Raw genomic sequence first — 15,129 nt, 5'->3', positions numbered from 1 at the left:
TTAGGAGGCTGTTCCAGAACTTCACTCCTCAGATAGTGAGAAACCTTCACCTAATTTGAAGCCTAACTTTGTTGATGGACAGTTTAGATCCATTTGTTCTTGTGTCAACTTTGGTCCTGAATGTCAATAACACCTGTCCCTCACCTGGCGTTTCTCTCTCTCTCTCCCGTGAGCACTGGCGGAGCAGACCAGCAACTCAACATGAGCTCCCAGTGCAATGCTGGGGCAAAATGGGCAATACGCGATCCTTGGACGTATAGAGGCAGAGCGGCAAGCGGGGGAATGGAAGTGATTTTTGCCTCACTGAGGAGAGCGCCACTGGGACACCCCATCCAGTTCTGGTGGTGCTTCTTACAAAGGACATTGGGAGCTTGGAGCAAGGGTAGAGAAGAGCCACAAAAATAATTTGGGGGCTGGAGAAAATGTGTGAGACTTAAAGAGCTTGTTCTGTTGAGCTTGTTAAGAAGACTGAGAGATGTGTGAGGAGTTCTCTGGGGAGAAAATGCTGGGCATTAAAAGGCTGTTTAATCTACCAGAGAAGGAACAAGAACCCATGGCTGGAAGTTAATGATGGAGAAATTCAAATTGGAAATAAGATCTGAATTTCTAAGAGTGGAGGTGAATAACCAATGGAACAAATTCCCAAGGGAGGTGGTGAGGGGCTTCCCCATCTCTTGAAGGCTTCAGATCGAGGCTGGAGGTCACTCTGTTTTGGCCAAACCCAAGTGATTGGGTCACTACAGGGGGAACTGGGTGAAAATTTCTGGGTATACATGAGGTCAGACTGTGTTATCCTGTGGTCGCTTCTCGCCTTGAACTCTGAATATAGGAGAAGAGGAGCAGAATGGCCTTGCCACGAAGGACAGACCCTCTCTTCCCTCTCTCTCTCTAGGACAACGAGTGCATGCGTATCAAGATCTTGGGTGACTGCTACTACTGTGTCTCGGGCCTGCCGGTCTCGCTCCCCAACCACGCGCGCAACTGTGTCAAGATGGGTCTGGACATGTGCCAGGCTATCAAGTGAGTGCGGACGGCTGCCAAGGGAGATCCACACCTCTGGGAGTACTCAACGCAGGTGGCCCAGCCTTGGGTTGCCATGACGGGCTTCAGAGCCCGCTCTAATGGGCTGCGTCCCCCACCTTTTGTCCTCCCCCAGGAAACTACGGGATGCTACCGGTGTGGATATCAACATGCGGGTCGGGGTGCACTCGGGGAATGTGCTGTGCGGGGTCATAGGGCTCCAGAAGTGGCAGTACGATGTCTGGTCCCACGATGTGACGCTGGCTAACCACATGGAGGCTGGAGGAGTGCCAGGGTGAGAGACGGGCGTGGGGGTGCACCCAATGGTGCATGATGCAACTCGTGTGTTTGTGTGCGTTGTGCCACCACTGGATGGTGCATGGAGGGACTCCATAGAGCATGTGCATGTATTTGTGTTTAATGCTGCCCCTTATGGTGAACAGAGGAACTGCATATCTTGTGTTGTGCTGCCACCTTATGAGGAATGGAGAAAGTCCATGTAGTGTCTTGTGTTATGTTGTGCTGACACCTAATGGTTCCTGGAGGAACACATATCCATGCGGCACCGCCCCCAAGTGGCACATGGAGAAATTATATGCTTTGTGCTTCTGCCCTCTCTTGGTGATGGAAGGACTATCCTGTGTCTCTGCAGGGGGGGAGGGTGCTGCCCCCTGCAGGGGAAAGAAGGAATTATGCCTGGAATTTTCAAAGCCTTCCCATGAGAAATGGGGCATCAGCTTGGAACATCACAGCCTGCATGTGTGTGTGGAGGGATGCCCCCTACTGGTGCACAGAGGAATTGCACATTGGTGTGGCAGGCTGCCCTCTACTGGTGCACTGAGGAATTGCACAGTTGTGTGGTGGGCTGCCCCCTACTGGTGCACAGAGGAATTGCATGGCTTCTCTTCCACAGGAGGGTGCATATAACAGAGGCCACCTTGTCTCACCTGGGGGGGGTCTATGCTGTGGAGGAAACCTGTCGCTGGCAGCGTGACCCCTTCCTGAAGGAGAACAAAGTAAAGACTTTCCTGGTCATTGACCCCTGGGTAAGTTTATGGTGCCGACAGGACTCTTAACTGGTGCTGATGCAAAGGTTCAGCGTGCAAAGGGTTAATGGTGGTGGGCGAAAATGGGATGGGGCCTTGCCTTTCCCCTCTAGGGGGCGCTGGTTCCCATCCAGCCCCTGGGATGGAGGATGGGCTGGCTCAGGGGGGCAGGGAATGGGACACTGGGCCTGTCCCCTCTAGGGGGCGCTGGTTCCCATCCAGCCCCTAGGATAGAGGATGGGCTGGCTCAAGGGGGCAGGGAATGGGACACCGGGCCTGTCCCCTCTAGAGGGTGCTGGTTCCCATCTGGGCCCCAGATGGGTACTGGTTGGTTCAAGGGGGGCAGGAAACGGGACAGGGGGTGAGCATCTCACTCTCTCTGGCTCTTCTGTTGTTCTCCACGGCACCAGGTGGGAGCAGAAAGCTGCAACAACACCCTGTCCCCAGTGCCCGGGGAGGGCCCGAAGATGAGGGCGTCGGTTCGTATGACCCGCTACTTGGAGTCCTGGGGGGCTGCCAAGCCCTTTGCCAACCTCAAGCACCTCGACACCATCGCAGCTGATCAGCCAGGATTCACCAGGAACAACCATTCGGTGTGTCCAGCAGGGGGAGACGTTTGACATGGAGTGAGCCCTGCCGAGCCCCCTCGGCACCCCAGCCCTGTTCTCTGCGGCACGGCGCCACCCGGCGAGCCCCTCGGTGCCACCCCCTGCAGCACGGCACCCCCTGGCGAGCCCCTCGGTGCCACCCCCTGCAGCACGGCGCCCCCCTGCCGAGCCCCCTCCGCACCCCAGCCCTACTCTCTGCAGCACGGCACCCCCCTGCCAAGCCCCCTCCGCACCCCAGCCCTACTCTCTGCGGCACGGCTCCCCCCCCGGCGAGCCCCTCAGTGCCACCCCTGCAGCACGGCGCCCCCTGCTGAGCCCCCTCCGCACCCCAGCCCTACTCTCTGCAGCACAGCACCCCCCCAGCGAGCCCCTTGGTGCCACCCCCTGCAGCACGGAGCCCCCCTGCTGAGCCCCCTCCACACCCCAGCCCTACTCTCTGCAGCACGGCACCCCCCCTGCTGAGCCCCCTCGGCACCCCAGCCCTGTTCTCTGCAGCACGGCGCCCCCCGGCGAGCCCCTCGGTGCCACCCCCTGCAGCGCGGCACCCCCCGGCGAGCCCCTCGGTGCCACCCCCTGCAGCGCGGCACCCCCCGGCGAGCCCCTCGGTGCCACCCCCTGCAGCACGGCACCCCCCTGCCGAGCCCCCTCGGCACCCCAGCCCTGTTCTCTGCGGCACAGCACCACCCGGCGAGCCCGTCGGTGCCACCCCCTGCAGCGCGGCACCCCCCGGCGAGCCCCTCGGTGCCACCCCCTGCAGCACGGCGCCCCCCTGCCAAGCCCCCTCGGCACCACAGCCCTATTCTCTGCGGCACGGCGCCCCCCGGCGAGCCCCTCGGTGCCACCCCCTGCAGCACGGCGCCCCCTGGCGAGCCCGTCGGTGCCACCCCCTGCAGCACGGCGCCCCCTGGCGAGCCCCCTCCGCACCCCAGCCCTACTCTCTGCAGCACGGCACCCCCCAGCGAGCCCCTCAGTGCCACCCCTGCAGCACGGAGCCCCCCTGCTGAGCCCCCTCCACACCCCAGCCCTACTCTCTGCAGCACGGCGCCCCCTGCCAAGCCCCCTCCGCACCCCATCCCTACTCTCTGCGGCACGGTGCCCCCCGGCGAGCCCCTCGGTGCCACCCCTGCAGCACGGAGCCCCCCTGCTGAGCCCCCTCCGCACCCCAGCCCTACTGTCTGCAGCACACCGCCACCCAGCAAGCCCCCTCCGCACCCCAGCCCTACTCTCTGCAGCACGGTGCCCCCTCCCGGTGAGCCCCTCGGTGCCACCCCCTGCAGCACGGTGCCCCCCAGCGAGCCCCTCGGTGCCACTGCCAGCAGCATGGCACCCCCCTGCCGAGCCCCCTCCACACCCCAGCCCTACTCTCTGCAGCACAGGCCCCCCTGCCGAGCCCCCTCCACACCCCAGCCTTACTCTCTGCAGCACGGCCCCCCCCCGGCGAGCCCCTTGGTGCCACCCCCTGCAGCACGGCGCCCCCTTGCCGAGCCCCCTCCACACCTCTGCCCTACTCTCTGCAGCAGGCGCCCCCCGGCGAGCCCCTCGGCGCCCCCCTGCCGAGCCCCCTCGGCACCCCAGCCCTACTCTCTGCGGCACGGCACCCCCCCCGGCAAGCCCCTCGGCGCCACTCCCTGCAGCACGGCGCCTCCCGCAGAGCCCTCCCCCTACAGTCCCTGCAGCACGGCGCCCCCCCCCCGCCGAGCCCCCTCTGCTCCCCGCACACACTATTTAACCAAGGGGGGGGCAGTGCCAAGCTTTAAAGGGGTAGCGCAGCCACCCCCAAGTGAGAGCTGCCTTTCCCTAAGTCCCCCCTTCGGGGCAGCGCAACACCCCGTAAATCTGACCCCCCCTCTTCTCCCCACAGGAGAGCTCCCTGGGGTCCCTGAACCAGTCCAAGACAGTGGAGCGGTAAGGTGTAGCCCCTTCCTACCCCTTAAAATGTTGGGGGGGCAGGAACATCTTTGGGGGAGGCAATGAGGGATGGGCTCTTTGCCAGGCCCGCAGACCCCTCCCCCTCTGAATCAGTGAACCCCAAATTGTGATGCTCATTCTTCCCCCGCCTTGGTGGATTTGGGGTCTTGGTTCCAAGGGGTAGAAATGGGGGTGATGGTGGGGGTTGAGGGTGTCTAGGGTTCGATGGGGATTGGAGGGTCAGGGTGGGGGTTATTTGGGGGTCAGGCTGTGGGGAAATGAATTTGGGGTCAGTGTGTGGGTGATTTTGGGGGGTCAGGCTGGGGGAAGCTGGTGAATTGGGGCAGTGTGGGGGAGATATTAAGGGGTTTATGCTGGGGGCACAATGGGGATTTTTGGGAGTCAGTGTGGGAGGTGATTTTGGGGGGAGTGGGCTGTGTTTGGGGGTCCCCTTTCACTGCTCCCCTGTGGTCTTATTGGGGCACCCCCCCCACTGCCTCCTAGGGTCACTGTCCCCTAAGCAGCGGATCTCAATGTTCTGAGCCCCCCACTACGCGTTATAGAAACTCCAGGGCCCAGTGGGGGAGGGGGGACTTTGGGGTGGGGGTGCCCAGACATAGGTGTTTGACTTCTGTTTGTGGGGGGGCAGGGGCCAGTGGGGCTCCAGCCAGCTCCCTGCTGGGGTCTGGGGAGGGAGCGCCACCTCCACCCCCGACCCACCTCCACAGGCCACCCAGCTGTCTGGGGTAGGGGTGCGGGGGGGGCAACCAACAATTATAACTGAAAATTGGGGGGCTCAGCTCAAAAAGTTTGAAAACAGCTCAGACTGCAGGGAGGGGGTACCTCGGGGCTGTGTGATGGCAGGGGGGGAGCTCAGGGGGCAGGGAGGGGGTACCTCGGGGCTGTGTGATGGTGGGGGGTAGCTCAGGGGGCAGGGAGGGGGTACCTCGGGGCTGTGTGATGGCGGGGGGGGAGCTCAGGGGGCAGGGAGGGGGTACCTCGGGGCTGTGTGATGGCGGGGGGGGAGCTCAGGGGGCAGGGAGGGGGTACCTCGGGGCTGTGTGATGGCGGGGGGGGGGAGCTCAGGGGGCAGGGAGGGGGTACCTCGGGGCTGTGTGATGGCGGGGGGGGGAGCTCAGGGGGCAGGGAGGGGGTACCTCGGGGCTGTGTGCCGGGAGGGCTCCCCTGGGTCCCTGTGCCCCGAGGGCTCTGCCAGCCAGGGAGCCGGGTTCCCCACCCCGGCGGCTCTTACGGGCTGCGGGAGTGAAGGGGGCTGAGAGCTGAGGAGCAGTTTCAAGCCCAGCAGCAGCGGGATCCGAGGGAACGCGGCCGCCTGCCCCATGGCACCAGCTGCCCCACACTGCCCGGCTCCGGCTTCCCACCGCCGACCAGGCCAGGGAGCGGGAAAAGGAGGTGGCGGACCAGGGGTGTGGAGCTGCCCCGGGACCGCCCTGTTCTTGCGCTGTAGCCTGGGACGGGGCACCACCCCCGTGTCTCCCCAACTCTGCCCATGGGCTCAGGGCTTCTGCCCCGTGGGGCTCGGGGCCTGGAATTCAGCCCAGCTGCTCCCACCTCCAGCCCCGCGGCTCCTGGCTCCACCCTGCGGCAGGGGGGTGCCGGGCTCGGACTCTGGCTCTGGGTTTTAGCCACAGGGCCCCGCAGACCCCTGCCTTATAGGGTGCTCTGTCCCCTCCCCCACACCTCACCCCCCCCGTTCCATTTTCAGGGTTCGCTCCCCCAAGGGGCCGGATGAGGAGCTCGATGGGGTGGATGAGAAATTCTTCCAGGTGTTGGAACAGCTCAACTCCCAGAAGTAGGGTCCTGGGGTGGGGGCTGGGGGTAGATGGGGAGAAAAGGGTGTGAGGGGAGAGGGAGGAGGGTCTGGGAGGAAATGCAGAAGAGGGGCTGGGGCATGGGGGGCTGGGGTACTGGGGAAGAGGATGGGGGAGAAAGAGGGAGGGGTCCCAGGGAGCAGGTGGGATGTAAGGGAACGTGCCATGGGGGGCAGGACACAGGGTGCGGAGTCAGGGCAGTGGAAAGGTACAGGGGGCTGGGTTAATGGGGGGAGGCAAGAGAGGAGCAGCAAGGAAGAGGACAGGGGCAGAGCTGGAGTTGGGCAGTGGGGCCGGGGTACGTGTGTTTGGCGGGGGGGTCCCAGATCCCACCCACACCCCTCTCCCCCGTTTCAGGCAGTGGAGGAAGTCGGAGGATTTTAACCGCATCACCCTGTACTTCAAGGAGAAACTCATGGAGAAGGAGGTGAGCTGGGCTCCCGGTGGGCGAGGGGGCACTGCCGGGGGGAAGCTCGCAGCCCAACCCCCTGTAAAGAGTTGCTGGGTGTGAGGGGTGACTGGGGCGCTGTGCTGCACGGGGCCCCCTGGTGGCCGCGGTCCCTCACGGCCGCTCTCGCTCTCTCCCCGCCTAGTATCGACTCTCGGCCCTGCCCGCCTTCAAGTACTACACGGCCTGCAGCTCCCTGGTCTTCCTCGCCGGCTTCCTCATCCAGATGCTGGTGGCCCACAAGTGAGGATGAGAGAGGGGTTGGGATCCCCCCCGGCCCCAGCTCTGCTGGTGCCCCTCACTCCCGACCCGCAGCCCCCTGATAGCCCAGCCCTGGGGTCCCCCATCCATTGCTCTGCTGGTGCCCCTCACTCCCGACCCGCAGCCCCCTGATAGCCCAGCCCTGGGGTCCCCCATCCATAGCTCTGCCGGTGCCCCTCACTCCCGACCCGCAGCCCCCTGATAGCCCAGCCCTGGGGTCCCCCATCCATAGCTCTGATGGTGCCCCTCACTCCCGACCCGCAGCCCTCTGATAGCCCAGCCCTGCCCCCCTCAGCCCTGCTGGTGCCCCTCACTCCCGACCCACAGCCCCCTGATAGCCCAGCCCTGGGGTCCGCCATCCATAGCTCTGCTGGTGCCCCTCACTCCCGACCCGCAGCCCCCTGATAGCCCAGCCCTGGGGTCCGCCATCCATAGCTCTGCTGGTGCCGCTTACTCCCGACCCACAGCCCCCTGATAGCCCAGCCCTGCCCAGCCCAGCTCTGCCCCCCTCAGCCCTGCTGGTGCCCCTCACTCCCGACCCGCAGCCCCTGCTAGCCCAGCCCTGGGGTCCCCCATCCATAGCTCTGCTGGTGCCCCTCACTCCCGACCCGCAGCCCCCTGATAGCCCAGCCCTGGGGTCCCCCATCCATAGCTCTGCTGGTGCCCCTCACTCCTGACCCGCAGCCCCCTGATAGCCCAGCCCTGGGGTCCGCCATCCATAGCTCTGCTGGTGCCCCTCACTCCCGACCCGCAGCCCCCTGATAGCCCAGCCCTGGGGTCCCCCATCCATTGCTCTGCTGGTGCCCCTCACTCCCAACCCGCAGCCCCCTGATAGCCCAGCCCTGCCCAGCCCAGCTCTGCCCCCCTCAGCCCTGCTGGTGCCCCTCACTCCCGACCCGCAGTCCCCTGATAGCCCAGCCCTGCCCCCCTCAGCCCTGCTGGTGCCCCTCACTCCCGACCCGCAGCCCCCTGCTAGCCCAGCCCTGGGGTCCCCCATCCATTGCTCTGCTGGTGCTCCTCACTCCCGACCCGCAGCCCCTGCTAGCCCAGCTCTGGGCTCCCCCATCCATAGCTCTGCTGGTGCCCCTCACTCCCGACCCGCAGCCCCCTGCTAGCCCAGCCCTGGGCTCCCCCATCCATTGCTCTGCTGGTGCCCCTCACTCCCGACCTGCAGCCCGTGCTAGCCCAGCCCTAGGCTCCCCCCTCCATAGCTCTGCTGGTGCCCCTCACTCCCGACCCGCAGTCCCCTGATAGCCCAGCCCTGCCCCCCTCAGCCCTGCCGGTGCCCCTCACTCCCGACCCGCAGCCCCCTGCTAGCCCAGCCCTGGGGTCCCCCATCCATTGCTCTGCTGGTGCCCCTCACTCCCGACCCGCAGCCCCTGCTAGCCCAGCTCTGGGCTCCCCCATCCATAGCTCTGCTGGTGCCCCTCACTCCCGACCCGCAGCCCCCTGATAGCCCAGCCCTGGGCTCCCCCATCCATTGCTCTGCTGGTGCCCCTCACTCCCGACCCGCAGCCCGTGCTAGCCCAGCCCTGCCCCCCTCAGCCCTGCTGGTGCCCCTCACTCCCGACCCGCAGCCTCCTGATAGCCCAGCCCTAGGCTCCCCCCTCCATAGCTCTGCTGGTACCCCTCACTCCCAACCCGCAGCCCTCTGATAGCCCAGCCCTGCCCCCTTCAGCCCTGCTGGTGCCCCTCACTCCCAACCCGCAGCCCTCTGATAGCCCAGCCCTGGGGTCCCCCATCCATTGCTCTGCTGGTGCCCCTCACTCCCGACCCGCAGCCCTCTGATAGCCCAGCCCTGGCCCCCTCAGCCCTGCTGGTGCCCCTCACTCCCGACCCGCAGCCCCCTGATAGCCCAGCCCAGCCCAGCCCAGCCCTGGCCCCCTCAGCCCTGCTGGTGCCCCTCACTCCCGACCCGCAGCCCCCTGATAGCCCAGCCCAGCCCAGCCCAGCCCAGCCCAGCCCAGCCCCCCTCAGCCCTGCTGGTGCCCCTCACTCCCGACCCGCAGCCTTCTGATAGCCCAGCCCTGCCCCCCTCAGCCCTGCTGGTGCCCCTCACTCCCGACCTGCAGCCCCCTGATAGCCCAGCCCTGGGCTCCCGCCAGCTCTGCTGGTGCCCCTCACTCCCAACCCGCAGCCCCCTGATAGCCCAGCACTGGGCTCCCCCGGCCCCAGCTCTGCCGGTGCCCCTTACTCCCGATCCGCAGCCCCCTGCTAGCCTGGCCCTGGGCTCCCCCATCCACAGCTCCGCCGGTGCCCCTCACTCCCGACCCACAGCCCCCTGATAGCCCAGCCCTGCCCCCCCAAAGCTATGCTGGTGCCCCTCACTCCCGATCTGCAGCCTCCTGCTAGCCCAGCCCTGGGCTCCGCTGAGCTCTGCCGGTGCCCCTCACTCCTGACCTGCAGCCACCTGCTAGCCCAGCCCTGAGCTGCCTCCCCTGCCCAGCTCTGCCGATGCCTCTTATTCCCGACCCGCAACCCCCTGCCAGCCCAGCCCTGCCCCCACCAGCCCTGCCCCTGCCCCTCACTCCCGACCTGCAGCGCCTGCCAGCCCAGCCCTGCCCCCAGCTCTGCCGGTGCCCCTCACTCCTGACCCATAGCCCCTGCCAGCCCAGCCCTGCCCCCCCGCTCTGCCGGTGCCCCTCACTCCTGACCCATAGCCCCTGCCAGCCCAGCCCTGCCCCCCCGCTCTGCCGGTGCCCCTCACTCCTGACCCATAGCCCCTGCAAGCCCAGCCCTGCCCCCACCAGCCCTGCCCCTGCCCCTCACTCCCGACCTGGAGCGCCTGCCAGCCCAGCCCTGCCCCCAGCTCTGCCGGTGCCCCTCACTCCCGACCTGCAGCCCCCTGCCAGCCCAGCCTGGAGGGTCCCTATTATTTCTAGTTTGTCTTCCGTTCTCCTCCAGGACCCCAGCTCTAGGGATCTCCTACGGCGTCTCCTTCTTCCTCTTCACTCTTCTCCTCTTCATCTGCTTTGCTGGGAACCTGGCGGTAAGTGAGATGGGCAGGGCACTGCTGTGGGAGGCTCGCAGCTCCAGAGTTGCCCTTGTATCCCCCCACCCCAACACGCCCCAGCTGGGGGAAGCTCTCGTCCCTGCAGCCCCTGGCTGGGGGCAATCTAACCCCCCCCTTTCCCCACCCCCATCCTCCCATCTGCTGCTCTCCCAGAAGTGCTTCCAGAAAGGCCCCAAGATGCTGTACTGGGTCCCCTCCCTCTCCACGGCCGTCTGCACCCAGCCCTGGCTCCGGGTCACCCTGGGCGTCACCACCATCCTGGTCGTCCTCACCATGGCCATGTTCAACTTGGTGAGTAACCAAGGGAGGGGGCGTCCTCTCCCCGGCCCTCGGAGGGGAGCGGGGTCTCGTAGAGCAGAGGGGCTGGGCTCCAGGACTCCTGGGTTCTCTCCCCGGCCCTGGGAGGGGAGTGGGGTCTCGTAGAGCAGAGGGGCTGGGCTCCAGGACTCCTGGGTTCTCTCCCCAGCCCTGGGAGGGGAGCGGGGTCTCGTAGAGCAGAGGTGCTGGGCTCCAGGACTCCTGGGTTCTCTCCCCGGCTCTGGGAGAGGAGCGGGGTCTCGTAGAGCAGAGGGGCTGGGCTCCAGGACTCCTGGGTTCTCTCTCCCCAGCCCTAGGAGAGGAGCGGGGTCTCGTAGAGCAGAGGGGCTGGGCTCCAGGACTCCTGGGTTCTCTCCCCGGCCCTGGAAGAGGAGCAGGGTCTCGTAGAGTCGAGGGGGTGGGCTCCAGGACTCCTGGGTTCTCTCCTCGGCCCTGGGAGGGGAGCGGGGTCTCACAGAGCAGAGGGGCTGGGCTCCAGGACTCCTGGGTTCTCTCCCCGGCTCTGGGAGAGGAGCGGGGTCTCATAGAGCAGAGGGGCTGGGCTCCAGGACTCCTGGGTTCTCTCCCCGGCCCTGGGAGAGGAGCGGGGTCTCGTAGAGTCGAGGGGGTGGGCTCCAGGACTCCTGGGTTCTCTCTCCGGCTCTGGGAGAGGAGCGGGGTCTCGTAGAGCAGAGGGGCTGGGCTCCAGGACTCCTGGGTTCTCTCCCCGGCTCTGGGAGAGGAGCGGGGTCTCGTAGAGCAGAGGGGCTGGGCTCCAGGACTCCTGGGTTCTCTCCCCGGCTCTGGGAGAGGAGCGGGGTCTCGTAGAGCAGAGGGGCTGGGCTCCAGGACTCCTGGGTTCTCTCCCTGGCTCTGGGAGGGGAGCGGGGTCTCGTAGAGCAGAGGGGCTGGGCTCCAGGACTCCTGGGTTCTCTCTCCCCAGCCCTGGGAGAGGAGCGGGGTCTCGTAGAGCAGAGGGGCTGGGCTCCAGGACTCCTGGGTTCTCTCTCCCCAGCCCTGGGAGGGGAGCGGGGTCTCGTAGAGCCGAGGGTCTGGGCTCCAGGACTCCTGGGTTCTCTCCCCGGCTCTGGGAGAGGAGCGGGGTCTCGTAGAGCAGAGGGGCTGGGCTTCAGGACTCTTGGGTTCTCTCTCCCCAGCCCTGGGAGAGGAGCGAGGTCTAGTGCAGGGGCAGGCAAACTTCTTGGCCTGAAGGGTACCCTGGGTTTCCAGAACTGTATGGAGGGCCGGTTAGGGGAGGCTGTGCCTCCCAAACAGCCAGGCATGGCCCGGTCCCCACCTCCTAATCCGACCCCCCCCGTGATGGCTCCCTCCGGGACCTCAGTCCCATCCAACCTCCCCCTGTTCCTTGTCCCTGGACTTCCCGCCGCTCCATCCAATCCCCCCACCTCCTTCCTGACTGCCCCCCCGGGTCCCCTGGCCCCATCCAATCCCCACTCTCCCTCCTGACCGTCCCAATCCCTATCCACACACCTGCCCCATCCAACTCCCACTTCTCTTTGACTGCCCCCAGAACCCCTGCCCCTGACTGCCCCCCATCCACCCCCCCTCCTTCCTGACTGCCCCCAGGACCTCTGCCCCCATTCAACCCCACTGTTCCCTGCCCTCTGACCACCCTGACCCCTGTCCACACCCCCGCCCCTGACCACTCCCCCAAACTCCCCTGCCCTTTATCCACCCCACCCCCCACGCCCTGCCCCCTTACTGCGCTGCCTGGAGCACTGCTGCCTCCAGCCACGCTACCGCGCCGCCCAGAGCACCAGGACAGGCAGCCGCCCCGCCCAGCTGGAGCCAGCCACGCCGCCGTGCAGCACAGAGACCGGGGCAGGCAGCCCCACCGCCCGCCTGGAGCCAGCCACGCCGCCGTGCAGCACAGAGACCGGGGCAGGCAGCCCCACCGCCCGCCTGGAGCCAGCCACGCCGCCGTGCAGCACAGAGACCGGGGCAGGCAGCCCCACCGCCCGCCTGGAGCCAGCCACGCTGCTGTGCAGCACAGAGACCAGGGCAGGCAGCCACCCCGCCTGGAGCCAGCCACGCCGCCGTGCAGCACAGAGACCAGGGCAGGCAGCCACCCCGCCTGGAGCCAGCCACGCCGCCGTGCAGCACAGAGACCAGGGCAGCCAGCCGCGCCGCCCGCCTGGAGCCAGCCACGCCGCCGTGCAGCACAGAGACCGGGGCAGGCAGACGCCCCGCCCGCCTGGAGCCAGCCACGCCGCCGTGCAGCACAGAGACCAGGCCAGGCAGCCCCACCGCCCTGCTGGAGCCAGCCACGCCGCCGTGCGGCACAGAGACCGGGGACAGGCAGCCCCACCGCCCGCCTGGAGCCAGCCACGCCGCCGTGCAGCACAGAGACCGGGGCAGGCAGCCACCCCGCCCGCCTGGAGCCAGCCACGCCGCCGTGCAGCACAGAGACCGGGGCAGCCAGCCGCCCCGCCCGCCTGGAGCCAGCCACGCCGCCGTGCAGCACAGAGACCGGGGCAGCCAGCCGCCCCGCCCGCCTGGAGCCAGCCACGCCGCCGTGCAGCACAGAGACTGGGGCAGGCAGCCGCCCCGCCCGCCTGGAGCCAGCCACGCCGCCGTGCAGCACAGAGACCGGGGCAGCCAGCCGCCCCGCCCGCCTGGAGCCAGCCACGCTGCCGTGCAGCACAGAGACCGGGGCAGGCAGCCGCCCCGCCCGCCTGGAGCCAGCCACGCCGCCGTGCAGCACAGAGCGCCGGGGCAGCCAGCCGCGCCGCCCACCTGGAGCCAGCCACGCTGCCGTGCAGCACAGAGACCGGGGCAGGCAGCCGCCCCGCCCGCCTGGAACCAGCCACGCCACCGTGCAGCACAGAGACCGGGGCAGTCAGCAGCACCGCCCGCCTGGAGCCAGCCACGCCGCCGTGCAGCACAGAGACCGGGGCAGCCAGCCACACCGACCGCCTGGAGCCAGCCACACCGCCGTGCAGCACAGAGACCGGGGCAGGCAGCCCCACCACCCGGCTGGAGCCAGCCACGCTGCCGTGCAGCACAGAGACCGGGGCAGGCAGCTGCCCCACCTGCCTGGAGCCAGCCACGCCGCCGTGCAGCACAGAGACCGGGGCAGGCAGCCGCGCCGCCCGCCTGGAGCCAGCCACGCCGCCGTGCAGCATAGAGACCGGGGCAGGCAGCCGCGCCGCCCGGCTGGAGCCAGCCACGCCGCCGTGCAGCATAGAGACCGGGGCAGGCAGCCGCGCCGCCCGCCTGGAGCCAGCCACGCTGCCGTGCAGCACAGAGACCGGGGCAGGCAGCCGCGCCGCCCGCCTGGAGCCAGCCACGCCGCCGTGCAGCACAGAGACCGGGGCAGCCAGCCGCGCCGCCCGCCTGGAGCCAGCCACGCCGCCGTGCAGCATAGAGACCGGGGCAGGCAGCCGCGCCGCCCGCCTGGAGCCAGCCACGCCGCCGTGCAGCACAGAGACCAGGGCAGCCAGCCGCCCCGCCCGCCTGGAGCCAGCCACGCCGCCGTGCAGCACAGAGCGCCGGGGCAGCCAGCCGCGCCGCCCGCCTGGAGCCAGCCATGCTGCCGTGCAGCACAGAGACCGGGGCAGCCAGCCGCCCTGCCCGCCTGGAGCCAGCCACGCTGCTGTACAGCACAGAGAGCGGGACAGGCAGCCGCCCCGCCCGCCTGGAGCCAGCCACACCGCCGTGCAGCACAGAGCGCCGGGGCAGGCCTGGCTCAGCAACTGTGCTGCCCCAGAAGCTCACAGCCCCACCTCCCAGAGCATTGCGGCGGAAGGGGAACAGCAGGGAGCGGCTGGGGGTAGCCTCCCGGGGCAGGAGGGTCCCGCGGGCTGAATGTGGCCCATGGGCTGTAGTTTGCCCACCTCTGGTCTAGTGGTTAGACTAGGAGGTGCTGGGAGCCAGGACTCCTGGGTTCTATCCCCAGCTCTGGGAGGGGAGTGGGGTCTAGTGGTTGGAGCAGAGGGGGCTGGGAGCCAGGACTCCTGGGTTCTGTCCCCAGCTCTGGGAGGGGAGTGGGGTCTAGTGGTTGGAGCAGAGGGGGCTGGGAGCCAGGACTCCTGGGTTCTGTCCCTAGCTGTATCCCTCTTGCTGCTTATGAATACCATCCTCCTCTTTGAGCAGTTCTTCATACCCACGCCCTGGTGTCCTCCAGCATCCCATAATCCCGCGGTGCCAGTGAACGCCACACGAGAATCTCCCTCGACCGATTCCTTATTCAGCATTCCGGTAAGCTCCGCGTTCCGGGAGGATGCTGCCGGGGGTGGAGGTGGACTTGGGAAGGTCTTTAACTCACCATCACCTTTCTCCCTTGCCCTGCCCCCATCCCCTATGCCCCGCCCCTTCCCCATATGCCCCTCCCCCTTGCCTCCCCAGTACTACGTTTACTGTTGCATCCTGGGACTCCTCTCCTGCTCACTCTTCCTCCACATGAATTTTGAACTCAAGCTCCTGATGCTGACGCTTTCCCTGGTGATCTACAACGTCCTCTTCCTCCACAGCCACGCCTGGCTCTCCGACTGTTACGTCGGGCACCTCTACCCCAACCAGACCGTGCTCAGGTAACCGCAGGGGGGGTGCCCCTGCAGCGCCCCCTAGTGCCAGCACTGACTGTGCGGGGAGAGCGCCCCCAGCTGAGCCCCCGCCTGGGTCCCTGCAGCACAGCGCCCCCTAGTGCCAGCACTGACTGTGCGGGGAGAGCGCC

General features: G+C 67.4%; 1 protein-coding gene across 3 annotated transcripts in view; it reads left to right on the top strand.

Annotated features, from left to right (window-relative positions):
- ADCY4 (adenylate cyclase 4) overlaps nucleotides 1–15,129 on the top strand; it is a 33,114-nt gene that overhangs the window by 7,521 nt on the left and 10,464 nt on the right. Inside the window, exons 7-18 of one of the 3 annotated variants that reach the window (XM_050918445.1) lie at nucleotides 893–1,020; nucleotides 1,157–1,315; nucleotides 1,934–2,066; nucleotides 2,477–2,659; nucleotides 4,536–4,579; nucleotides 6,309–6,395; nucleotides 6,772–6,841; nucleotides 7,008–7,105; nucleotides 10,028–10,112; nucleotides 10,290–10,427; nucleotides 14,550–14,654; nucleotides 14,874–14,986. In XM_050918445.1, the coding sequence (XP_050774402.1) occupies nucleotides 893–1,020; nucleotides 1,157–1,315; nucleotides 1,934–2,066; nucleotides 2,477–2,659; nucleotides 4,536–4,579; nucleotides 6,309–6,395; nucleotides 6,772–6,841; nucleotides 7,008–7,105; nucleotides 10,028–10,112; nucleotides 10,290–10,427; nucleotides 14,550–14,654; nucleotides 14,874–14,986 (1,343 nt within the window). Of the gene's footprint in view, nucleotides 1–892; nucleotides 1,021–1,156; nucleotides 1,316–1,933; nucleotides 2,067–2,476; nucleotides 2,660–4,535; nucleotides 4,580–6,308; nucleotides 6,396–6,771; nucleotides 6,842–7,007; nucleotides 7,106–10,027; nucleotides 10,113–10,289; nucleotides 10,428–14,549; nucleotides 14,655–14,801; nucleotides 14,987–15,129 lie in introns of all 3 variants that reach the window. The other 2 variants (XM_050918444.1, XM_050918446.1) reach the window with 2 other exon arrangements.

The sequence above is a fragment of the Gopherus flavomarginatus genome, chromosome 11 (assembly GCF_025201925.1).
Source record: "Gopherus flavomarginatus isolate rGopFla2 chromosome 11, rGopFla2.mat.asm, whole genome shotgun sequence".
In the NCBI taxonomy this organism is placed as follows: domain Eukaryota; kingdom Metazoa; phylum Chordata; order Testudines; family Testudinidae; genus Gopherus; species Gopherus flavomarginatus.
This window is presented reverse-complemented; position numbering and strand designations above follow the sequence as displayed.